Source organism: Neovison vison, chromosome 8 (genome assembly GCF_020171115.1).
Source record: "Neovison vison isolate M4711 chromosome 8, ASM_NN_V1, whole genome shotgun sequence".
NCBI lineage: Eukaryota > Metazoa > Chordata > Mammalia > Carnivora > Mustelidae > Neogale > Neogale vison.
Window position 1 is genome coordinate 109,658,102 of NC_058098.1, and position 26,708 is coordinate 109,684,809.

General features: G+C 38.0%; 1 protein-coding gene and 1 non-coding gene across 3 annotated transcripts in view; both read right to left on the bottom strand.

Moving 5' to 3' along the window:
* MTA3 (metastasis associated 1 family member 3) overlaps nt 1–26,708 on the bottom strand; it is a 161,638-nt gene that overhangs the window by 62,165 nt on the left and 72,765 nt on the right. For both annotated transcript variants that reach the window (XR_006386011.1, XM_044261670.1), the window contains exons 5-8: nt 23,781–23,844; nt 19,850–19,967; nt 7,706–7,808; nt 4,308–4,407 (exon numbers count right to left, since the gene is read on the bottom strand). Coding sequence is in view for 1 of the 2 variants with exons in the window: in XM_044261670.1 (XP_044117605.1) it covers nt 4,308–4,407; nt 7,706–7,808; nt 19,850–19,967; nt 23,781–23,844 (385 nt within the window). In the remaining variant the exon portion in view is untranslated. The remainder of the gene's footprint in view (nt 1–4,307; nt 4,408–7,705; nt 7,809–19,849; nt 19,968–23,780; nt 23,845–26,708) is intronic.
* LOC122916631 lies at nt 20,639–20,745 on the bottom strand. The gene has a single exon (XR_006386258.1). It is a non-coding gene; the product is annotated as a U6 spliceosomal RNA (small nuclear RNA).

The window sequence follows — 26,708 nt, forward strand, 5'->3', positions numbered from 1 at the left end:
CCAAGACAGACAACAATACAGATTTTTAAGCCCAAACCATTTTAACGAGAGTGAGGGAGAAGAGGTAATCTGGGAGAGGGAATATATCAGTTAGAGGTAAGAACAGATCAAATCCTGTCTCTGAAACCAGCTGTACAAACATGACAAAGCACAATTTCTTGGGCCTCCGAGGACATTTCTGCTTTAAAAAATTAAGTTAGAGTAGTAAACAATTTAAGATAATAGATGTCAATACAAAGTGGCTTCCCAACTGCTAAACACCAAAGGAAACGAAAACACTGGAGCATGTGAAAGCCCCTGCCTAGGAGCGTACAGGCCAGGACTGCAGCAGATACACACAGAATGATGTTTAGACTGATTAAGGTACATAGGTCATGTTCTCTTTAAAGTACTTCTATAAACAGCCTTCACGGACAGAAACAAATACTGAGTCTGAAAAACTGCCCTCTTTGAAAAAAATTCACCCGCTGTCCCACCAGGCACCACCAGGGGGAAGCAGAGAGTCGCTGGAACGGGAACCAAGAGCCCACGCACCGGCTCTTCACCTGTTCACACCTAGCTCCAGGCGAACCGCCCCGACTGTCACAGAGCTCTGTAGCTTCTCAAGACTAGGCCTTGCCCCTTCACTCCTGACTGGGGAGGGAATCTGCTGCACTACACCAGGGAGAGCATTGGCCATGATGATCTGGTAAGCATTCTCTCAGAAGAACAGTGTTAAACCACAAGACACTGGCTATGTAAGTAACAAGTTTATCTATACAAGCATGGTCATGTAACATTAAAAAGAAAAAAAAACCTTTCTGATACTTATGATATGAAAAGGTTCATTTTATATTGTTAGGAAAAACATGTTGGGAGGAGGCAAAGTACAAAACTCCCATTTAAATGACTTCCACTGTGTGTTAACAAGAAGTTTCACGTGGGTCTTATCAGCTTTTTTATAATGTGTTGCTTGCACAGAGATGGACAGATCAATAGAACATAAGAGAATAGGTTAAAAATCCAGAAGCAGACCTGATCATATCTGAAACCTTGAAGTAAGAGAGAGGAAAGCATTACAAAATCATGAGGAAACAACCAATTCAATAAAAGGTGTTGCTGTATTTATTTTCCATAGAGGATAAAAAAAAATCACAATGAGTTCTACATCTCATTCCCGTCTTAAAAATAAACTCTAGATATATTTATAATCATGTGTATGAATAACCTTTTAAAGTTATTAGAAAAAAATAAAATAATAATACAAGTGAAGAATGGGCAAAGGATATGAATCTAAAATATAAAGAAGAAAAACCCTGAAGACCCAATAAACACATGAAAACTTGCTTAACCTTATTAAAAAAACACATGAAAATGAGAGAAGCATCAGGTTAGTAAAAATTTTAGCCTGAAAATATACAAGGTTGAAGACAATATAAGAATGGATGAGGAGGGGCGCCTGGGTGGCTCAGTGGGTTAAGCCTCTGCCTTCGGCTCAGGTCATGATCCCAGGGTCCTGGGATCGAGCCCCACATCGGGCTCTCTGCTCAATGGGGAGACCTGCTTCCTCCTCTCTCTCTGCCTGCCTCTCTGCCTACTTGTGATCTGTCAAATAAATAAAATCTTTAAAAAAAAAAAAAAAAGAATGGATGAGGAAAGGCAAACATCCACTGACTGCTTGTGGGATTATAAATTTCTACCTTGGTGTGCACAATAACGTGGTTGCATTTGGTCAAATTCAAAGTGAGCAGAACCCTATGAATCACTATTCCAATTCTTATTATGGGAGAAAGCTCACACACACACACTCACAGAGGATATGTGTTGGAATTTTCAATGCAGCATTATGGGTAGCAGCAAAAGAAAAAATGTTTTTAAAGCACTCCAGATGTTCATCGTTAAGAGAATACATAAATAATGTGGTGTAGTAGACCATGAAGGAGTACTACAAATACTACCCAATGCTTACAACGAGTGAGCTGGGCATGTGTTTATTAACAGAGCTATATATAACTCTATATATTATAGCTATAATAACGGGCAAATAGCAAAATGTCATAAAGTATATTGAAATCCATGCAAAACAATCTTTATGTTGTTTTCAGACACACAAATACATAGTGAAACCAGAAAAACACGGACTACGTGTAGATAACACAGCAGATCTGTTACAGTGGCTGCCTCTTGACGGGAGGCTGGGGTGAAGGGCGTCAGAGGTGCAGAACGCAACTACGGAGAGAATATTAGAGACTCAACAGTATAATGGTTGAAATTTTCTGTAATCCAAAGAACTAAAATATGAACATTTGTTTTAGGTGGCATTATGTGGAGTTTTATTACATTATCCTCTGTATTATTCCGTAATTTGCTGGTATTACTGTTTATAATGCACAAAGAGTGGCTGAAAGGAAATATTACAAAATGGTAAGAATATTCTACTCTGGGTAATGAGAACAAGACTTCTTTTTGGCTGCTGCTGTACTAAATTTGTCAATTTTTCATAAAAGCATACATTGATTTTAGAATTGGGGAAAAAAAATGTAGGTGGTGATTAGATCCCATACAGTTTTAGTTCACAAAAGTATCAGTGACAGGATTTTGAAGGTTTTTACAAACATGACATTTGTATCTCACTCCTTTAGTAAAGTACTCTATAAGTTCTAAAAAACAAAGAAAGAACCTATTTTGAAACTCCTAAACTTTTATATAAAATATTCATGTACCAATGGAGAGAACAAAACGTGCTTTTCTGAACAAGAGTCTAGTCTCCGAGAAAGCATAAAGAAAGGTGCTCCGTAATGGCTATGGAGTATTCATGCTATCACCATCATCTATAGTGTAAGAAAGCCTGGTAAGAAACAAATATGATGTGCATTCCAGTATGAGTTTTTATATTATTGTTGTTTTTATATTATTGTGGCATTTCAAATTGGAATAGAACCAGAAAGTAGTAAAACGTGTCACTGTATTCCATTCCATCAGAAAACAAAATTGAAACTTAAAGAGCAGACTTGGGAAAACCTGTTACGGGGTGCTGAAAATCAGCACCCTAAGTGAGAAGGTCTGGATTAGCATTGAAGAACTTGAGACAGAGAGGAATGGTCAGGTTTTAGATATATTTTGAGAGGAGACATTTTTAGGACTTCTGGTGCATTTTATTTGGTAGTGATTATGGCCTGAAGAATTGAAAGGAAGACAGTACTGGAAGATGTATTTAAGTTTATACCATAAAACTCTAAATGATAAATTTGACAGAACCCAAAAACAAATTATTACTCACATTTTTTCTGCATATTCTAGGCAAGCCTTGCATTTGTGCTCATCATCAACAGAGCACAGTGGTAACTTTAAAGATACCAGAAACTAGTACTCAGAAGAGGCAGGATGGACAATGTGCTGTCATGAGTGATGGTGTAACCAGCATTAGTAAATGGTCTCAGGGAACTGCAGAGGCAAGATGATCTACACGAATAAGCTGCTTATAAAGGGCCATGGTATTGTGGGGGGAAAAAAAGGAATATTTATTACATGTGATGGGTATTGGTCAAATAATTTAACCTCACCAAACCTCAGTTTTCTCATCTGTAAAATGAGCATCCTACTATGCTTGTCATGGTAGTCAAATACAGATTAACTTCAATTGGCAAAAACCTGCAGGTCCACTCTGCTGGAGGGTGCAGAGAAAGAAGCCAAGAGCCTAGCTCAGTGCCTGGCTACAGTAGGCATTAGTGGTATGAACTGAACATGGGAAGTTTCGCTTGATCAGGAAAGGAAAAAAAGGAAACAGTCTTAGAAGCAGCAACCGTAATGTAATGAAATAATGCACAAAACCAGAAACTCTTTCTAATGAACAGACACGAAAATTTAAATATTGATACTGAATAATGACATGACAACAGAATAACTCCTTTAGCAATAGTTTCAAGAGGTGGTCACATCTAAGGAAAAAACTGTAAAGCATTATATACGCTGTACATGTACATACGCAGTATATATGCTGTTCAACAATCTAAGTACACTACAAGGAAAAAAGCATACAAGTGAAAAGAGATGGGTCAGAATCTTAAGCTGTTTCCCCCAGAACATTCTTTTACCATTTCACAGCGACTCCATCAACAGTCACTCTCACTTGTCTCAGCTCACAAACACAAGAAGGGACTTAGGAATGGGGCACCCTAACCCCAGTTAACCAATCAGGCAAGCCAAATCAACCTAGCAGTTAGCAGGGCGAAGAGCCAGAAAGCTCTCCCATCTACAACATGCCATGCTAGCTTTAAAACTGAAGAAGCAGAGGAAATAAAATGCCTAAACTTCAAAAAGCAACTTACCAGGGTGATGTCTCGAGACGCCGCAGCTGCGCTCATATGCAGACTTGGCTGCCTCACAGAACTGCTACAATCAAGGGCTCGAGCGAATGTCCCCACGGCACTGAATAATCCACAAAAGCAAAGAGGAAAAATTAAGGCTCTGCTGTTATTTTATGTTAAAAAACAAAAAAACAAAGAACATGCATTTGGGTAGTGCATGTAAATTGTCAAAGTCGGCAGTGAGGATTCAGGGGCTGGGATCTGAGGTCTGAGTGTGGGTCTCAGCCTTGTCTCCAACGCATGCTGGGCCTTGGGTAAGATGCCCCCATTTCTTCCTGTGCAAAGAACAGTGTTGGCCAAGAAGAGTGCTACTTTCGTCCCCACTACAGTTCCTTTCCAGGCCAGGCAGACTTGTTTCCTTCTTGCTCTTGGAACGGTCATTCAGGGACGATCTCCTGGAGTGGACCGCACCAGACAATGTGCCTTGGCTTAGGGGACAGCACACTGATGAAATCAATCTCTGCCTGCATCTAGCAATCTCAGAAATGTGTCATCCCTAAGTGTATCAGCCTCTAAGAGGTAATCCTCTAAACAGACTGCAGAGGATTACTTTCCATCATCTTTACGGCTGGGGCTCATCTTGGGCAATACTCTTCTTTACACAGGAAGACAGGTAAATTTACACAGGTAAATTTACACAGCCAATATAGCTGTCCGACGGATATGGGCTATGGAGGAAAAATAAAGGAAAGGGAGAAAAAAAAAAAGTCAAATAAGTTCTTGGGTGTTTGAGAATCAAATATTAAATAAAAAGTATTTTCTGTAAGATTAAAGCATCAACAAGCCAATTTATGATATATGGGTCATTATAAGGAAATGGAGGAAAAAGTGATTTGTGTGCCACAAAGAAAAGAAAGACCCTTTACGAAATGCCATGGAGTAAACAATTTGGTACTGAGCTGTACTCAAAAGAATGAGAAGTAAAAAAGCTGCAGAGTTTGACAATTATTGCAAAACAAGCTCTGATCATTTTTTTAGCCCAAATTGTGAAATCCCAATAACATTTTTTCCCTTGAAATGAGGTATCATCAATTGTAGCAACATCTTCCTACGAGGGCTCAAGATATAACAGACTTCCATTAAAACAAAACAAAAAACAATTACATTACTTTTTTCACTTAATGATTCAGTAGGCCTTCCCATAGATAAAGCATGAAATTTGAACACAAGACTTGCTGCTTGCTCCTTGTGTTTTATTTTATTCCCTTTCCTTGTTGTCTGTATTTTAAGCATGTTAGCCAAGGAAGAAATTTTTTAAATGTCCTAATCAACATATAACACAGGTGCTTTTATAAAAGCATACACAGTACTGCTCTGAACCCATTCATGTCACTCGCACCCAGGGCAAGAAACAGAACGCCAACAGCACCCCAGAAGACTCCTCATGCTCCTTCCCGATCTGTACTCCCTTCTTCTTCCCAAAAGAGAACCACCATAATGGATTCTAACACCATGGGTTAGTTTTGCTCACATGAGAACTTACTAAAACCACATACTATGTACTCTTTTCACATCCAGCTTCTTCTGCTCAAAATAGGTTTATGGACTCAGGCATGCTACTGGTTATAGCCATGTTCCTTCATTCTCCTTGCCATGGAGCATTTCTTTGTCTGATGCCCCTTCTCCAGCCCTACTCTCTTGATGGATGTCTGCGTCCAGTTTGGGGCTACTCTGGGTAGTGCCATTAATGCCATCTGTATGTGTATCTTCTGGTGCACAGGTGCATGTATGCACGTCTGCTGAGTACACATTAAGGAGTGAAACGTAAAGGATGTGGGTGTCGGATGACACCAACTTCCACTCCCACCAGCATGACGGGGGAGAGCCAGCTGCCCCCCCTCTTTACCAATGCCCTGCCTTTTAAATTTTAGCCACTCTAGTGGGACATGCAATGGTATCTGATTATGGTCTTCATTTGTATTTACAGCGTCTTTTTTAAAACAAAAATTGAACAAGGGCCAGGTGCATCTCTTTGGTAGTGTCTCTCATGGTGTCTCTCATGCTGGCTTCAAGGAAAAAGGAAATGTTATGGTCCTTGGCGATCAGAAAGAGGAAAAAACCATGAAAATCAAATTTGAAACTGCAATGTCTACTAAATAATCCCAGGTCTGGATAACCTGTCTGGAGTCTCTAGGCCAGTGTGGTTCCACCAATGATTCATTCCCTCTCCCAAATCTTCAATCTCATCTATCCCCTGGACTGGCTTCCCCAACAATGTACTTCAGGTCTCCATCCAATCACCAGAAGCCAGGTGTGCGGGCGCTGGAGTCTGAACACCCAGCCACCAACATGAAGTGTGACTTCCAAGGAGACAGACACTAGGGACAGTGCTAAGGTGGGCTGAGGTCCTTTTCCCCTTTGTGTTATGATAAAAGTTCAACAGAAAATTACAGAACATAATGAAGACCCTTCTAATCATATCTACATCTATCTGACTCTAATACTTTGCCATGTTTGGTTTAATTTTTTAAGAAAATAAATACTAGAAATTTTAGAGCCTCCTATTCCCACTCCTAGAACTCATACATGTAATAAGCATATGCATCTATAATGCCCACTCATGAAATGAGACACTGTCTGTACACTGTAAAACTTTTTATCGGTGATCATACCATGTCTATCTTCACTAACATTATTTTTGGGATTTATTTCATTGCTATATATCCCTCTAATTCATTCATTTTCATTGTTGTAAAGTAATATTCTACCCCTGAATATGCCTCAATTCACTTACCAATTTTTCCACTATTTACAATGCTATGATAATCTCATTTACCATCTGCTTTGCAGTAATTCCCCCATGAGCATCATTTAACTTTTATAATTGAAAAATAAAAATGAATTTTTGTCCCATTCATTTTCTTAAAAGGGGAGGTGGGTGAGGGTGGTGGCAAGTCAGTCAGACAGCCTTATAAAGGCTTATAAAACTCTCAAAGGAAAGCCATAGGCTTAGCAATAGGCCCTACTCATAGGCAAGTGCTGTAAGAGGAATTCAAGGTGCACATTACCACTGACACCTGAATAGTTCCAGTCTAGAGTAAACGAGATAACTGCTCTAATTAAAGACAAGGGATTTCAGATATTGAATTTCACTTATACTGTTCCTTAGTGGTCAAATTTTTATAAGAAGCATTTATTATGTTTCTTAATCAGTAAGTTAATAAATCTATTCTCAAACAAAAACTAATGGTTAATCATATTTAGGAAGTGGTGTGATATATAATTAGGTCTTCTCACATAATTAGAAAAAGAGCACAACCAATGGAAAAGGTAGAATACAAGGGAAGGAATATACATACACCTATAAATTCTCTTCTAAAAAGAAAAGATACTTCTTGACTCAATAGTGCCATACTTACCGTGCTACAACTAAGAACTGGTCAATCTGTCGATCCGTAAGTGGGCTATTTGGATCCCAAACTTTAACTTCCAATTTGGACTGTTCCCTCTCATCTGACTCTCCTGTCGAGAACAAAGGAAATGGAGTCTTGTTACTTAACAAGGCAACTGTCACATATGGTGTTGTGGTCACCACAGCATTCACAATGTAAGGTCAATGTTTGTGGTTCTGGTACATTCTTTCAGACAGCAGATGGACACTTTGTAAAGTGAGTGGATAATAATACAACTAAACCAAGCATTTGAGATCTTCATTTAGTCAGTAACCTCTATTTCCAGAGTACCTGCTGTATGTGTGAGGCACGAAGCCTCATGCTGAGGGATACGAAGACAAAAAGGAAAGCACTCCTGCCGTGAGACACTTCCACTACAGCGAAACTAACACATAAGTAACTGATACAAATGAAAAGAAACAGATGTCATAAGGGGCATACAGAAATGGCTGTAAGTGGGGTGCCTGGGTGGCTCAGTCAGTTAAGTGTCCGACTCCTGGTTCTGGTACAGGTCTTGATCTCAGGATTGGGAGATGGAGCCCCACGTCTGGCTCCATACTCGGCAGGGAGTCTGCTTGAGACCGTTTTTCCCCTCTGCCTCCTCCTCTTCCCGGTCTCTAAGAGACAGAGAGGGCAAAGAAGGAAGGAATGGCTGCAAGATTCTGAGGATTGGAGAAATCACTTCAGACTAGTTAGGGAACGATGTCATAAAGGGGATGGATCTTCTGCTAAGAACTGAAGAGTCCGAGGGGCACCTGGGTGGCGCAGTTGGTTAAGCATCTGACTCTTGGTTCGGCTTAGGCCACGATCTCAGAATCATGAGACCGAGCCCGCATTGGTCTCCATACTCAGCACAAGTCTGCTTGAATATTCTCTCCCTCCGTTTCTCACCCTGCTTGCAATTTCTCTCTCTCTCTCTCAAATAAATAATCTTAAAAAAAAAAAAAAAGAATTGAAGGGTCTGAGTGCACTGGCAAGGAGAAGGACTTAAAAGTTATGAGAACGTGAGCAAAATCATGTGGCTTTAAAATGGGATAGGGTGAAAAGCAGCTCTTCTTGTCCAGAGTACATTAAGAGGAATGGGAGGAGATAACTAAGAGGAGAGTTTATGAACCTCTCCTCTTCCGCAACTATCAGGCAGGACTCAATGTCCAAAGAAAGGACAGGAAAAGAGAGTTGGGAGGCAACTGGGAGTCTGAGAGAATAAGAAGCCTAATAAGAAGGCATGGACTTCTTATTAAACTGGGGGCTGGGTCGGCTCTGTGTTACTTCTGATCACCGCATCTGTAACAGGAGGCGGAGTGCCCTGCACTGACACACTCTAAAGCTAAATACCCCCAGTGACTGACAAACCCCGGCTATGAGTCTCTGCAGCGCTCAGTCCTAGTAAAGCAACATGCAGATATCAGCGGCTCAGCAGGAGAGAGGGGACAGGGGAGGGTGGCAGACCCAGCCTTCCTGCCCGCAGGTCTCCTAAGTCAGCCACTACCATCAGGGTGGGGCTCGCCCAGCTTGCCCCTGGTTCAAAGGCTGGAAACCACAGAGCCAAACTCCACCCCCAACATAAAGAAGCACAAGCAGAACAGAGTGAGTACCAGGCCAAAGAGATCTCAAGTGTTTGAAAGGACTTCATTTTTCATTGTTTTTGATTATGATTCTCAGCAAACTAAACCAAGACATTCAACATTAGCTCATTAAAACCCCCAAAATTTACAACCTGCATGAAACTTGAGAAAGCTAAATGACACACTTACACTTTCCTGTATTCTTTGAATAATAAAACCCAAGAGGTAAAATGGTTAAAAAAAAAAAAAGGATAAGTAATGATAAAATGAAATCAGGATGATTAAATGATGATGCTATTCCGTATTAAGCACCTATTACACTACATATTCCAGAATGTCACGGTAAAACTCATCTTCACTTCCGAATTCAAGTTAGTTAACTTGATACATTTCAGTCCCATCCATCCATTCTGCAGCACAGAGCAGAAAGATAATTCAGTATAAGAATTCTAAATAAAGGGGCGCCTGGGTGGCTCAGTAGGTGAAGCGGCTGCCTTCAGCTCAGGTCATGATCCCATGGTCTTGGGATCGAGTCCTACATCGGCCTCCCTGCTCAATGGAGAGCCTGCTTCTCCCTCTCCCTCTGCCTGCTGCTCTGCCTACTTGTGCTCGCTCTCTCTCTCTCTGTCAAATAAATAAATAAAAATCTTTAAAAAAAAAGAAGAATTCTAAATAAATTCGCACAAACAGTAATAAAGCATTCCTGGAAGCATTCATACTAATACCTAAAATGCAGACAATACATGGGATGATAACCAAAATAGCAGCAGCAGCAACGACAAAAGAACAAACACAGAAATGTTCCATACCAAACAGTCACTCTCAGCTAATGAGAATTCCCCATTTTGGATTCACTATATAATTAATTACATTTATATCACAGTGTGGTCACTTCTTCACAGGGGACAACTTTTAAGAACCTATTTAGAATCTATAAAACTAAATTCTCAGCTAAGCTAGCTAAGCAATGGTCTTAGTAACTGTGATATGAGCCAGAGATAGGACCAAGATTAATTTTATGATCTGGTCATGTTCATTCTAGTCATGTTCATTCTAGTCAATATAATAATCTCGCTTCCCACCTCCATTTATGATAATCTGTGCAATTCTAATCTAGTCCCACACAAGCCCATGAAGGTCTCCCTAATTTCTGAGTTCTTTTAAAAAAATGTATTTACCAACTACTTACATAAGTGTACACAGCACCTTGTTTTTGGCTCCTAAGTTCTTCATAATTTTGAAAAAAAAATGTAGATTCAGCAATGATTTTAAATGTGATAGCCCTAACCCTCCCGCTATATATTTTTTTAAAGATTTTATTTTACTTATTTGACAGACAGAGATCACAAGTAGGTGGAGAGAGAGAGGAGGAAGCAGGCTCCCTGCTGAGCAGAGACTCCCAGGATCATGACCCAAGCCATCCCAAGCCGAAGGCAGAGGCTTTAACGCACTGAGCCACCCAGGCGCACCTCTCCAGCTATATTTTAAGGTTTCTAGAAAATATGGACAAGGAAGGAAGGAAATATGGACAAAATATTTCTTCAGTATTACCATCCTAAGAGCACAAGATGTTCAAAGACTCTGAAGAACTAAAACTGTATGGAACTCATCCTACGGGACCTTTCCAGAGAACTAGAAATATTCTTTGTTCTAAACACAGTTCATTTTCATTTTCTTTGTACCAGCCATTAGAGTACTATACTTTTTATGTTATATTTAATTCAGAAACTCACAAGGATACCATTTGTCACCATTTTTATTTAATATTGTTCTGAAAGTTCTGGCCAATGTTTTAAGTTATGAATCAAAGGAATAATAAGTTACAAGAGACAAATACATGGGATCTAAAAAAACGAAACTCATAAAAACAGATGGTGGAATGGTGATTACCAGGGGCTGGAGGATAAAAAAAATTGGGAAGATGTTGTTTAGGGGTACAGAATTCCAACTAGTAGATTTAGTAAGTCCTGGAGATTTAATATGCAGCATCATTATTATAAGTCAACAATACTATAAACTTCAAAGCTCATAAGAGACTAGACCTTAATTGTTCCCACAACAAAAAATAAGTAATTATGTGATGTGATAGCAGTGTTGGCTAAGCTACGGCAATAATCACTCTACAATATATAAATTCATCAAATCAACACACTGTAAACAAACTTACACAATATTATAGGTCAATTATATCTCAAGAAATCATAAAAACTAAGTACAATAAAAATAGTATAAAGATTCAAGTGCCATTCCAAAGAAAATACAATGTAAAAATGTATTTTTTTATTATAGGAACAAAAATATAAAACACTGAAGTAAAACTGGAGTTATGTTTATATAAAGAAATTACAAAACTTTCAAAGAAGAAAACTTGAGGAAAAAAAGAGTAAAGATTTAAAATCCTAAGGCTATCTTTTCTGTACAAGTATCCCAATAGGTTAAATTTCACAAAAATTAATTTTGGAAGCCAATAAAATAATTTGAATATTAATATCCACAAACATTATTAAGAAGAGAGTAACAGGGGTGCCTGGGTCGCTCAGTCGTTAGGTGTCTGCCTTCAGCTCAGGTCATGATCACAGGGTCCTGGGATCATGGCAGCCACATCAAGCTGCCTGCTTAGTGGGAAGTCTGCTTCTCCCTTTCCCACGCCCCTGCTTGTGTTCCTTCTCTCACTGTGTCTCTCTCTGTCAAATAAATACAATCTTTAAAAAAAAAAAGAAGAAGAAAAGAACTAACTAAACTGGGTGGGATTATATTATCTAGCAAAATCTATAAACAATGCTGCCCTGGCACAAAAATAATCAAAAGCATAGAAAGAGACTAGATCACAGAATAATTTATATTTCAGAATTAAGTATTATTATAATAACATAAATATCAACACAAAAATAGCATTTACTGTTTACTACTTCCCAAGAGCCCTTACTGCAGATTTCTCAACCTCAGCACTATCAATACTTAGGGCTGAGTAACTCTTTGTTATAGGGGTCTGTTCTGTGTGTTACAGGATGATCAGCAGCATCCCTGGTCCCTCGACTCACTAGATGCCACTAGCATCTGTGCCCTATCCCCCTACCTCCACTCCCTCCATCAGCTCTGACAACCAAAAATGTCTACAGACACTGTCTAATGTCTCCTGCCCATGGGTTGAGAATTACTGTTCTACATGGCTGCAATCAACACCAGCTTACACCTAATAGTTATAGGCTGGTGTTTTTAAGTTAGTTAACATCCACCATGTTGTTGAAAAGCATATTCTCCAAAATTACACACTTAAAAAAATGGGGTTTATGGAAAAAAAAAAATACCTTTGAAACTCTATTAAACTTGGTAACCAGAGTATTAAAAAAAGTAATATTCACTAATAAGAATACTAGCCCAGTTAACTCTCTACCGCCATTTTCAACAAAACCAAACATTGGTCGACCCTTTATCTCCTTAAACCCCGGACTCACACCTCTTCCACTGAGATGTAGGTCAGTGTATACAGTGCCTATAAAATTAAAAAACAAAAAACAAAACAACAACAACAAAAAAACAACGGGTGTAGGTTTCCTCTTAAACACCAGGTGAAATATCTTCCAACCCCCTTCATCTGTAACTCTTAAGCTTCCCCATATAGTTTCACCATAATGGAAAATGCCACAGATTTTGAGGCCACTAAACCAGCCATTACTTGCACTAGAGGAAAGCCCTTCTTGTAGAATTTCCATCTTTTTTTTTTTTTAAGATTTTATTTGAATTTCCATCTTTTTTCTCTTCATCTCTTTTTATCTGTAAGAATAATGGCTTCCCCGATCGCTGGGTAAAGTCTCCTATAAATTGACCCAACTTACACACTATACTGATATTTCCCTATTTATCAACTGCAGATGAACAAATTCAAGTTTCAAAAAAGGTGAATATGATAGCAGAAGAGACTATACTTCTTTAATTCCTTAATTCTCAAAGACAGCTACCTCCCCAAATCCCCAAGAGTTATTTAATCAGTAGCAGTAGGCAGTGGGGGTCAGGGGAGAAGCAACTGCAACAGTGAACAGAGACCGTCAGGAGCCATGCGAAATGCTTTACAGAATTACTTCATGGGATCCTCACAGCACTAGGATGTGTGCACATATACTACCATTAAGGAGGAGAAAATAGGAACTTCGAGGAGTTAGTTTTCCCCACGTTACTCAGCTAAACTGATTACTGCCAGGTTCTACACAAATCTGTAAATCCAGTCATTTTAGTTTATTAATGCTATAATACTTTTCTGCAGTTACAAATTTCAATTTAATACATAAATGGACTTTTCTTAAAATTTCAGTATTACAGTGAAATGATACAGTGAAGAAATAAAGCAAAACTCCCCAAGAGCACATCTTTTTCAATGGAAAAGTTCTCTAGGTGGTTTATTCAAACTCAGTAAAAGATTTAAAATCTCAAAGAAACTTTCACCTTCTTTTGCAAACTATATACCGATCTTTCCAGATCTCAAGAGTTTGTTAGATGGTGGGTAGCCATAAGTAAATTTAAAAATTCTGAAGCTATAAAAAGATTTATTCACTAGCTAGACAAATGCTACAACAATGTCTTAGAATCCATCAAGACACATTCACAAACAAAGCGAGCCTGTCATATGTTCTGCCATGGTGCGGATGCTGCCACCTACTCAGTAATTCAAGTTCTACATTCCACGCCAGTGCAAATCAGAATCTGGCCACACTGGTCAAAACGTACCCACTCAAGAGTATCAAAAGGGTTAGTAAACCCAAAGTGCAACAAGTCCTAAATATCTGTTCTTGAGTATGATATTTTCTACTATTTCACTTCCCTGCAAACAGGTACTAGCTACAATAGGAATTTCTATGATGGTAATGTCCATGTTTTCCAAGAGTGGTTTAACTGCTGGTGACCTATTTGCCACCCTACACCCTTCTCCCCTGAAAATATATTAATTACAAAACAGAAGGGGGTTTTTTAGATCTTGCATCTAATTAGTTGCCTGATTACAAGTGAAATGAAACATGTTGGATATGCTAACTGCTTTAGGCTGAAATAGGAATCCAAAGTGACTTCTTCATTTATGATGAAAAATATGGTGTTTTTCTTTGTTGAAAATGAATACTTACAGCTAACAATTATAAACTTAAAAATAAACTTAACAAGAAATGTCTAAAATCTATATGACTGAATCTATACTAAAAAAAAAAAAAAATCACAAGATCCAGAAGTAGCCTTGAATAAAGAAAAAGACATCCCTTGTTTCTAATTAAGATTTTTCAAAGCCATCAAAAGTCTGTTCTCCCTAAATTAACTTAAAAATTAACCGAAATGCCAATAAACATAGTAAGGAAGATTCAAGCTGATAATGAAGTTTATTCGGAAAAATAAGAGGAGGATTAGCCTCACCAGGTATTACCACACATACAAAGTCGCTATAATTAAACCAGTGAATTCCTAGAACATTAACAAACAAACCAGTCAGACAGAATAAAAACCTCAAAACGGACTCCCACAGACCCATAGGAACGACTCAATATTATGAAATGACCGGTCACCTCCCAAAGTAATAGAAAATATTAATACAATTTCAATCAGAAGTCTAATGAAATCTGGGAAGGAAGTATTTGACTAACTAATTAAAAAAAGATCAACAGTCAGAAAAATGTCTCTGAGATGAGACACCTCCCCACCCGTCCCCCCCAACAGGAAATTTTAAAACAATGAGGGGAAACTTACCCTACCATAAAACATGTGATAAGAGACAGATAAACTTGGATCTGTCACACAATTAAGCACTGAATATAATTTCATGGATCTCAATATGATAGGTAGCAACAGGGAGAACATATTAAATTAGTAATGCTGTTTGACAGTGGGCAAAGAGGGATGATCTGAGGAACTACTACTTTTTGATTTCAGTATAACTGCATTTTCTACCACAATTCCTAGTATTTGTAACAAGAATCTAGTGGAATGCCACTGTTAGGCTATGTTGCAAAGGGACTTCATCCTACGCACTTCTGAGTGGCTTCTCTCTGTGCTGAAGAGACAAGACTCTAAGACTGAAGTACTGAACAGCAGCCTTCAGTGTGTCCTTCTCTTAACCCTAAGGCTCACTGGGGTATCTCAGGAGATCCAATGGGGCCTTCTCTTCTACCTCACCCACAACAAGCTGCTTTTCTTATTTTATTTAAGGTCATACTGTGTAGTGTTTCATTAGAAGAAAGTGTTCTATTACCTAAATAAAGTTTATAAACCACCCACCCAGAAGACTGCCAGGAGAAACACTATGTTAAAGGTAATTAATACTTGTTAAAGAACTATAAAAAAGCTATTACATTAAATGAACACTCAATCACATTTTCTAAATACAAAGTATGCTTTTGTCAGTTAACTCCCCAAATGCCACAAGCTGTTAAGAATCATTCCTCTCACCCAGAAGAACTTCAAGTCTGTTTTGGGAACTGCAGAATAAATTTTTACATTTCATGTATCATTTTGTTTCCTAAAATCATCTTTTAAAAATCTTGGGAGATATGCTTTCCAAATTACGTAGCTTTAACACTTTTCAGGGGTAAATACCATATTTATTTATTTTTAAATATTTTATTTATTTATTTGGCAGAGAGAGACACAGTAAGAGAGGGAACACAAGCAGGAGGAGTAGGAGAGGGAGAAGCAGTCTACCCGCTAAGCAGGGAGCCCCATGTGGGGCTTGATCCTAGGACCCTGGGATTATGCCCTGAGCTGAAGGCAGACACTTAACAACTGAGCTACCCAGGTACCCCATAAATACCTTACTTAAATAGTCTTCCAGATAAATGGGATTTTGTGAGATTCTATGATCTGATTCTTCTGCCCACTGTTACTTGAAACATACCAACTTCATTACTTGGTTTAGCATTTTATCCATGAGCAATACTCAAAAATTTCCAGGCTTCACAGACCTGTACCCCTGGGGCAAATAATATATTATATATTAATAAAAATAATTTAAAAATAAACTAAAATCTTTAAAAAAAACATTCCAGGCTTTCTATACATCAAGGCTTATGCTCAGTGTTTAAGGGAAAACCATACAATCAACAGCTCAGGTGTTGATTTTAAAATTTCTAAAGTCGGGGCACCTGGGTGGCTCAGTGGGTTAAGCCTCTGCCTTCGGCTCGGGTCATGATCTCGGGGTCCCGGGATCGAGTCCCGCATCGGGCTCTCTGCTCAGCGGGGAGCCTGCTTCCTGCTCTCTCTCTCTGCCTGCCTCTCTGCCTACTTGTGATCTCTCTCTGTCAAATAAATAAATAAAATCTTTAAAATTTCTAAAGTCAAACAACAAAAAATAGTATAAAATATAACATCTGCACAGTTCAAAGATGGGAGGGATGAGCTTTCAGGGAAGAGTGACAAAGGCTGCTTAGGGGATGCAGGATTTGGGCTGGGTGCCATACACACATGGGCACAAGGGACCTTGCTGGCATTTGATCTGTGCACAGATGGACTTGGTGAACTATCTCACTGGGAACATATACTTCTGTACAGAACTGTACACTAAAAAGGGTGGGATGTACGACATATAAATTACACCTTAATTAAAACAAGAGGAAAAAAACCCCACCTGTAGGGGCGCCTGGGTAGCTCAGTGTGTTAAGCCTCTGCCTTCGGCTCAGGTCATGATCCCAGGGTCCTGGGATCGAACTCTGTGTCGGCCTCTCTGATCAGAAGGAAGCCTGCTTCCCTTCCTCTCTCTCTGCCTGCCTCTCTGCCTACTTGTGATCTCTGTCTGTCAAATAAATAAATAAAATCTTAAAAAAAAAACAACCCACCTATAAATGACTACCCACCTGTAAATGACTACCTGGAAGACAATTTGGCATTTTGTATAAAATTTCAAACACACAAGCCCTATGACTCAGCAAATCTACTTTGCCACTTATATCTGGAGTGCAAAATAATCCATTATTTGCATTACAGCACTGTTTGTGAAATTTAAAAATCAAGTTTTTAAAAATAAAATAATATTTAGTGAATACTTAGGTACAGTGATATAAGTCTAACATCAAACATTAAGGACTAAAAACATAAAAACTACTTCTGGAAGATAAGTTGATTTACACAGATAAGGATGCCAATTAAATATAATTTCTCGAACCTATAATAAACTGGTTCACTACTTCCAGTCTGTTCAAAATCATTTCCAAACATAGGTGAGCACAGACACAGAGTTCTTTCCTTTGAGCTTAATCTTTATTGACTGACCTTTCCTGGTATTTAAGTTCATGAGAACAAAGATGTCTGTAGCCTGGCATTACTGACACCAATGTGTACTAGAGTTCACAAACTCTATCTTAAGTATCTGTTGATTTAACTTTTCTGTGTACATTTTCTTAGAAGTATGGCAAGATAAAAAGGGAGAAGAACCAATGGAAGAACTCTTGTTTTGTTTTGTTTAATTTTTGTTTAAAGTTTATTTTAAAATCTCTACACCCAACATGGGGTTCGAACCCACGATCCTGAGATCATGAGTCACACACTTCTGAACCAGCCAGGCACCCTGGAAGAACTCAGATTTTTTTTTTTTTTAAGATTTTATTTATTTATTTGACAGAGATAGAGATCACAAGTAGGCAGAGGGGCAGGTGGGGGGGTGGGGGGGGAGCAGGCTTGCCACTAAGCAGAGAGTCCAATGCTCCAATGCAGGGTTCAATCCCAGGACCCTGAGATCATGACCTGAGCCCAAGGCAGAGGCTTAACCCACTGAGCCACCCAGGTGCCCCAAACTCAGATGTTTTAATAATCAGAAGGCAAAAGTAAAAGTGGAGCCCTTTTTGTGAAAAATGCCTTAAAGGAAAAGACTAATAAATTCTAAATTTCTGTATGACAAAAAATATTAAAGACTTAAATTTAAAATCAGTATTGAAAAATTTTAATGAAATAATTAAGTATATGTGGGGGGAGGGTATCTGTAATATTTATAGACAAAGGTAAATACTTCTGTGTTTACTTATCTTTAATAGTCAAAGAATTCTTGCCAATACATAAAAAAATAAATAACCATGGAGAAAAAGCACAAGAAATTTAAAGAAGGAGAGCTAAAAATAACTAAGCAAGTATAATCTCAACTTCAAAACAAAACAAAAACCCCTAAGACAATGACACATCAAAATGTGGGGTGGGGGGAATGGAAGGTGAAAAAAATCCCTCACAATCAGGGTTGGAGAAAGCACCTGGTTCTTTCAAACGTACAGTAACACAGAGTTTTGGAAGAGCAGAGGAGCATTTTTCAGTATGTAAAATGTATATACCATCTCACTTCCAAGAAGTTATGCTCGAAAAAATATTTATACAGCACAAATATATGCGTAAGTTTTCTAGCAGCATCAATTTGTAGCACAGAAAAATGTAAATACCTAACAATCTATCAATAGGGGACTGGAAGAGGAAATGATAGTACATCCGGGCAAATGTAAGACCCGCAGGGTCACTGTAAAAAATAAAAGTCACATTACTCCTGTGAGAAGGTGCTAAAGAAAGATACACTGTGAATGGAGAAGAGCAGCTCCATAGATCACGTGCAACATGGCCAGTCCTGGACCAGTCCTGGGAGTGGGGGCAGGCCAGCACGAATACACCCCAAACAACCACAGGCGTGAAACGGGGATTTGCAGTGAAGGAAAGGGGATGGTGTTTGTTTCCTACATCATACATTGCTATGTCTGAAGAATGTTTTAGTTTTAAAATCAGAAAGTAGGGGGCACCTGGGTGGCTCAGTGGGTTGAGGCGCTGCCTTCGGCTCAGGTCATGATCTCAGGGTCCTGGGATCGAGCCCTACATCGGGCTCTCTGCTCAGCAGGGAGCCTGCTTCCTCCTCTCTCTCTGCCTGCCTCTCTGCCTGCTTGTGATCTCTGTCTGTCAAATAAATAAATAAATAAAAATCTTTAAAAAAAAAAAATCAGAAAGTAAAGATTTTAAGTGTACAGTTATAAGAGGAGAAAGGAAGTTATGTCCTAAGTTGTTTTTAAAATGTAAAACTCTGAATCCTCTCTCCAGTACATACACTACCCCAGATTAGCCCAAATCCCAAAATGTTCACTAGATTCCAGGCCACCTCAGACAGATGACTTAGGGGCATTTAGGACCTCAAGGCGTGGATGTGTCACATTAAGACATAAGTTCAACAATATGAACATTCCTAAAGTTGCATTTAAAAGGAAAAGCACAGGGGCAGCTGGTGGCTCAGCTGGTTAAGTGTCAGACCCTCTTGATTTCAGGGTCGTGAGTTCAAGGCCCATGTTGTGCTCCACACTGGGTATGGAGTCTACTTAAAAAAATAAAATATAATAAAATTAAATTAAAGGAAAACACAGCCAGAAAACTCATAAAAATGTAAAATAAATAAACAACTCCTCAAATTATTTTGTTGCTATTTGTTGTATTTCTACAAGTGGAAGAACTTATAACATTTAAACTTCAGCCTAAAAGTCTCCTTTCCCAGATGAGGAAAAGGATATTTGAGTTTCAAGACGTATTTGTTTTCATAGGACTTGAAACCCGAAGGAAAACATACCTTCTAAGAGCATCTCTGGAATGTCTGCTTGATATCTAGGCCCCACTCTGATTTCACCTTTGTCAGCTAACAGTGTTTTCACTGAAGGGTCATAGACCAATGAGTAGAAAAAGGTGTCCTGAAAAAAAAATGACAGAAAATTTTAGGTAAACTTAATTCCTTCTACTTTTTATATAGCAATAAGGCCAATGTCACCATAAAGAAACCATAAAACTTCAGAAAGTAAGTAAGATTTCATTTTGGTGGATAAATTCATAGATCTTGAAGAAGAAAATGATGTTACTGTCATCATGTAAAATAGCGTAAAACTAAATCGAGCAAAAATAAACAGCTTACAATAAAGATAGACTATCAGGTTTTGTTGTTTGTTTTAGTCTAAAAGAAAATCATTTAACCGCTCTAAAACAAGATTCTGGAAAGCTAGCAAAGCTAAGCTGTAAGTCAAGTAAGACTCCTGAAGTCGCATTTCAATCTCTAAAGCCCATACTGAATAATGAGGACACCTGGCACACTTACTTTTAAAGTGTCCGTCCACATTTTATCAGTATGTTAAAATGCATAACATCTCACATTAAATAAAGTTTAGAAGAGTTGAGCTTAAATGCAGTTTACTCATTAAAATGTCACATTGTATTATTTAAACATCTATTAATTCCAATTCTGCAGCTTTCCTTTAAATCCTGAAGCACTCATATTTACATATAAAAAGGCGTATAAACATAACTGTACCTACCACTACCAGCATACCCACTAACTTGCCAAGGTCCTTCCCACCTGCCCCTTTCTTCACAAAATATGGAACACTTCACAAATTTGCCTGTCATTATTGCACAGAGACCATGCTAATCTTCTCAGTATCGGTCCAATTTTAGTGTATGCGCTGCCAAAGCCAGCACCCGAGATCCTTTAGTATGCAAACCAGCTCTACTGACTGAGCCTAAAGGATAAAATGACCAAGCACCAGGCCTTTGCTGAATTCCGCAAAACCACCAGATGTCTTAGAAAGTCTTGTCCCTGCTCCCTGCGAGGACTCTCTGCTTTATATCTTGGAGGGGCCTGTTTCTACCATCCGCATTTTACCACGACCCTGGTGAGCAGGCTGCAAGTAAGAGATACCTGCCAGACTGTAAAGCTTTCTCCTTTCGGGATCGTACAGACAGTGATAAAGGGAAAGGAGAGAACAAAACAAGGTGACATGGGTCACTGTCAGAAGAAAAGCTTAAACAATAAAATTGCTAAGAAGACACAACAATGTGACAATTCACGCATATAAAGGTACTACCTAGGGAAAAGAAAAATCTGCAGAATATATACATCAACCTGCTTAATAGGTTGACAGGCTGATCAATACATAATCAGAATTACGTGTCTCTGAAGACAGGAGCAACAAAGAGTGTTAGTAGGGAACTAAAGCTACTGCCTCTGGCACACCATCGACTTCAGAAGAGGACACACCTCTGGTCACTTTTATTCTGTAAAATATGTCAGCACAGGATTCTGTAAAAATAGGATTCTGCCATACTTATCAGTAAAATGAGATGAAATTATTATTTTGGGCCACCCAGGTTGCTTCAGATTCCTTAAATTTGGGGCACCTGCGTGGCTCCATCAGTTAAGCAACCAACTCTTGATTTTAGCTCAGGTCATAATCTCAGGGTCATGAGATCGAGCCCCATGTTGGGCTCTGTGCTAAGCCTGGAGTCTATTTAAACTTCTCTTTCCCTTTCCCTCTCCCTATGCCCCTCCCCCTACTTGTGCTCGCTCACATGCGCTCTCTCTCTAAAAGAAAAAAAAAATTCCTTAAATTATATGTCGTGCCTGATATGGGAAATTGTTTAAAATGTAAATGTAATTTTTCAACAAGTAAAAAATCGTGATTAGAAAGTTGTCCCTTGAGTTACCATCCTCAAATATGCCAATTTCAATATTTTAAAAACCAGATTTTCTCAAGGATGGTCTTATAACAGATAAAGAAGTAAAAAAAAAAAAAAAAAAAGAATAAAGTGTTTTTCAAATTGAAAAAAGAATATAACGTAAGCAGTTTTATTTTTACTAAACTGCTCTCTCTGAATAAAAAAAGTTTTCCTCAAATACACTGCCAGAGACGTCAGTTCCTTTCCCAAAGACTGATACAGGACCAAGTGCTTAAAAATCAAATGGACAGGGAAAAAATCCTAAAGTCCTTTGCAAATTTTCATCTTCTACAATCCTTAGCACACAGAAATTACTAACGACAAATTAGAAGGCAAAAATACCACTTTTTTAAAAATCACACTGTTGGGGCACCTGGCTGGCTCAATCAGTGAACCATGCATGTGACTCTTGATCCTAGGGTTGTAGGTTCAAGGCCCACGTTGGGTGTGGAGATTACTTAAAAATAAAGCTTCTTTAAAAATTAGAAATTAAGGGCGCCTGGGTGGCTCAGTGGGTTAAGCCGCTGCCTTCAGCTCAGGTCATGATCTCGGGGTCCTGGGATCGAGTCCCGCATCGGGCTCTCTGCTCAGCAGGGAGCCTGCTTCCTTCTCTCTCTGCCTGCCTCTCTGCCTACTTGTGATCTCTCTCTGTCAAATAAATAAACAAAATCTATAAAAAAAATTAGAAATTAAAAAATTACACTGTCTTAACAGCCAAATACACCAGTAAAGTACACTGAAACGTACTCAGTGTTTCTTCCTTTTATTTCTGCTTTTGTGAACTAATGCTAATTTCTGAGCATTATCTTTCTCCATACAGTTATCCATATGTTGACTGAAAAACACTGCTACATTCTTTTCTAAATTTCCCATGTATAAGTTATAAAGACTACCAATCTTGTTTCTGCCTTGAGTATTTACTCTTAGTTTTCTCTATTAGATTTTCTAATGTACAATAGTTCCACCTGTCTGCAACATCTTTTGAAGTTATGTATTCTTCATTTGAGATGAGGGGACAACATTTTAAGTATAACATGTTAAGTATACATATTAAGTATAATTATTAAAGTATATTTTAAGTACTTTTTAAATTTTAAGCAATATTTTAAGTATAATAAAAAAGTTTTTTTAAAGATTTTGTTTATTTATTTGACAGACACAGTGAAAGAGGGAACACAAGCAGGGGAAGTAGGAGAGGGAGAAGCAGGCTCCCCGATGAGCAGGGAGCCCAGTGAGGGGTTCCATCTCAGGACCCTGGTATCATGACCTGAGCTGAAGGTAACCCATGACCTGAGTCACCCAGGTATCCCCCTTTAATTGTTTAAAAGCATATACACACATATAAGTACATATACACACACATACACACACACATACATACAAAAAATAAAGATTTGAGAAAACAAAAACACCAAGAAATTATAAAGGTTAAATACTAAAACATTAACAGTAAAAATTTTCCCACTGTAGACTATTCTGTTTAGAGGAATTTCCTCCTCCAATGAACCATATGCTCTCATTCAACTTGTTAAAAAAAATGTTTAAAATGTTTCTTAATGAAGTTTACAGAAACATTTTTAGTTGACAAAGTTTATTGGGATTTTAGGAAAGAAAGCAGACCATGAGTTAAGATCTCATCTGGAAAAAGTCTAAAAGAAAAACTGTTTATTTGAAAAACAACAAAAACAAAAAAAAACAGGGAGGAGTACCAAGTATACAGAAGTCACTTATTTCATAAAGCCAAAAACAGTTCTTCTACTACCAACTAAATCATCATACTGTATAAAGCCTTTCATTACCAACCGAAAAAAAAAAACAGACACAGAAGTTTTTGCCAAATGTTATCTCAGTTAACCAGAAAAATAAAATTATCTAAATATATTCTAGTCATTATACTTTTATATAATGCTGCTCTCCCAATGCAATAACTTGGTGCAAGAAAAAATAAACTCAAAGGTATGGGGTTCGTGTGGAATCAAGGGGGGAAAAACCACAAAACAAGTGTAGTTGTGAATTACCTCTTTATCAAGATACGACAATACTGACTCTGTCTCATTCAGAAGGGCAACACTGCATTTTCCCCTGTTGAGAGAGGGAAAAAGTGGATAAATGTAAGAAAAGCCACATCACATTCATGGTGATGACATATACAAAATTAAGAATACACAGAATGTAAAGTTGATACTAAGAAACTAGATGGCAGTTAGGAATATACATATATGTATATACTTAGACTTGCTATACAATCCTCGTGTTGCATAACCTAAAAACAAAAACAAAAACAAAAAACAGGACTGTCTATAGACATTTACTGCAAGGCTAACCTGTGAAAGGAACTGTGTTAGGCAGTAAATCTTTATAATATAAAACACTTGACAGGTATTTCCTAATTATTAAAGAAAAAAAAGGAGTACAATGAAAACTTCTGATCAGAAGTGAGTTTCTGAATCTATAAAGATTTAATATGAGGCGATTTTATACAAAGACTTTAGATAAGACTTCACTGTGCAAACCAGTAAGTAAAATAATCTTCGAATTTTTTTAAGTAGCCACTGCATATGAGAACCTAAAAATAATACACATTCATATCAAGATTAACTAACTTACCTTTATTGACACTGCTCTAAAGCCTAGTTAAAATTTAAAGACACTGCTATAAAGTAAAGGGCAAAATAAAAGATCTACAGATATACAGAACTTGAAGTCTGATGTCATTTACCTTTGATCATATAGCCCTGGGTGTAAGTTTGAAAATGAATGTCTATTAAGAAAAAAAAAAGGAAAGAAAAGGCTTGTCTAGACTTGAGAAAAATTAAGGTTACCCAGGTAGAGGCATTCATTACAAAGACGTGTATAATCATCCTCACTAGTGTGAAAAATTCTGTGGAGCCACAAATTTGACAGGAGACTTTTGATACAGATTATAGATAATTGGTCAGGACACACAAAATATTTTTTTAAATGTCATAATGTCATTTGATTTTGTGAACAGAAGTCACTGCTTGCAACCCACAAAATGACGTGCAAAACCCAAACGCATCACATATCCGTTGAATGGGAAGCTGGAAGAGCAGGCTGTTGGAATATCAGAGCGGAAAACAACTGAAAGGAAAAAATTACCAAAAGCAAAATAAAATGCAGAATGTTCACACACAGATCAACAATCACAGTTTACTAAACATTTTGCAAATGTACATTCCTCAGATTTAAAAAAATTTCTCCTCATAAAAACATCTTTTTCTGGTAACCAGCTCTAGTTAATATCACTTCAGAAGACTTCTGAGAGCATGTGTTCTTTCTATATTACCCTGTCAAGTCTCTAATTTGGTTAGCGAGAGTTATAAAGGTTTTGGTTTTTCTAATTTTATTCGTGCATATTACTGAAGAAGAAGAATTAACATGATTACTTCAGAGCACATAACAACACTCACAGTCAACAATTACCTGACAGGCCCTTAGGAAGGACAGAATTACGGGCAGGGAAACTGCTCTGCTGAGGTTTGCACATCTACAGCTGCCACAGAAGTTCTGTGACCTGTGGACGTCTGCACCACGCGTGCAGCGTGCTTACAGACCAAATGGGCTTTCCAAAAATAGGCCTCAGTTTCTTTTTTTGCCTCTCTAACAGCTGAAAGAGCAGGATTTCCAACATTTAATACTTAATCACTTAGAAGAAATAAATTCTGGGTTTTTATAGTTCTCAGAGTTGGGTGTTTTTTGTTTTTAATGGAAGCTGAATGTTGTTTTAATAGATACCACTTTCTTTAAGAGCCATTCGGATGTTAAGGGTTAACTGACACTGAAAATTCACACAAACAATACAGCATTAGTCTCCTCTATACCGTCTGAAATGAGAAGATGATTTAAACAGAATCATCAAACCATTATTTTCATAATTACATTAAGAGATAAGGAAATGCTGATTAGATACTGTTTTAGAGATACGACATGATGACACCCAGCCAATCTAAAATATAAATTATTTGGAGGAATGTAGCTTTTACGCAAAGATGAAAAAATAATAGGTGATCTTCATTTTTAAATTTTCTTTAATGTAGCTGCGTATTTTCTGCCAAATTAAAAATGAAAATCTGATACTTAAAATATTCAAGTACATATACTAACAGCTAACAAAGCAGGAGGTTGAGTCAGAATTATTTTATGAAGTAAATATGAATATGTAATTAACACATGTGATACCACGCCAAGAGTTGTTGATAAAAGTAGTTTAAAAAGAGACTTAAAGTGCTGGTTTCCTTTATGCTGAACAAATCTTGGCTCACAGAAAAAAATATGACAAATTTTAAGACCAAAGCAAAGAAACTATTAGCAAACTGTTATATGGATAACCCAGTTGGTCGATGCTGAATCTCAAGCAATGATCCTAATTGTTCTCTTCCACCACACTTTAGTCCTTAAGGAATAAAGATATCCAAAGATGATGATATAAATACAAAACTCATTAAAGACCTTAACACAAAGAAAGATCACTGCAGGCCTGTATTATTCATACCACTCTTCTACAGGGAACTACACGGCAACACAGAATTTCCAGAGACAACACACTTTCCCACAGATCACTGAAAAAGGTTTTTTTTAAAAACATCCTCTGTCCTGCTTCAGAGACTGCGCAGCGTGCTGGGACAGACAGACAAGTCAATCAATAATTACGACACAACACAGTCCCATGTTTAAGGGCAGGTGCTGATCGGTCTGTTATCTGCTTAACAGGTGTTTAGCATCATCCCACAGACTCAAACACCACACGTAAAAATGTGCACACAAATTATGTATTTCTTTTATTTAAAGACACTCCCTATTCGTATAAATAAAAGAGGAAGTTGAAATGAGCATCCATTTCCCCACTGCCTAAAGACTCTGAGTTTCATAGCACTGCAGCTTGACTAGGGTCCCCACTTAGGAAAATGCAAATTTCTTAGTGCCAC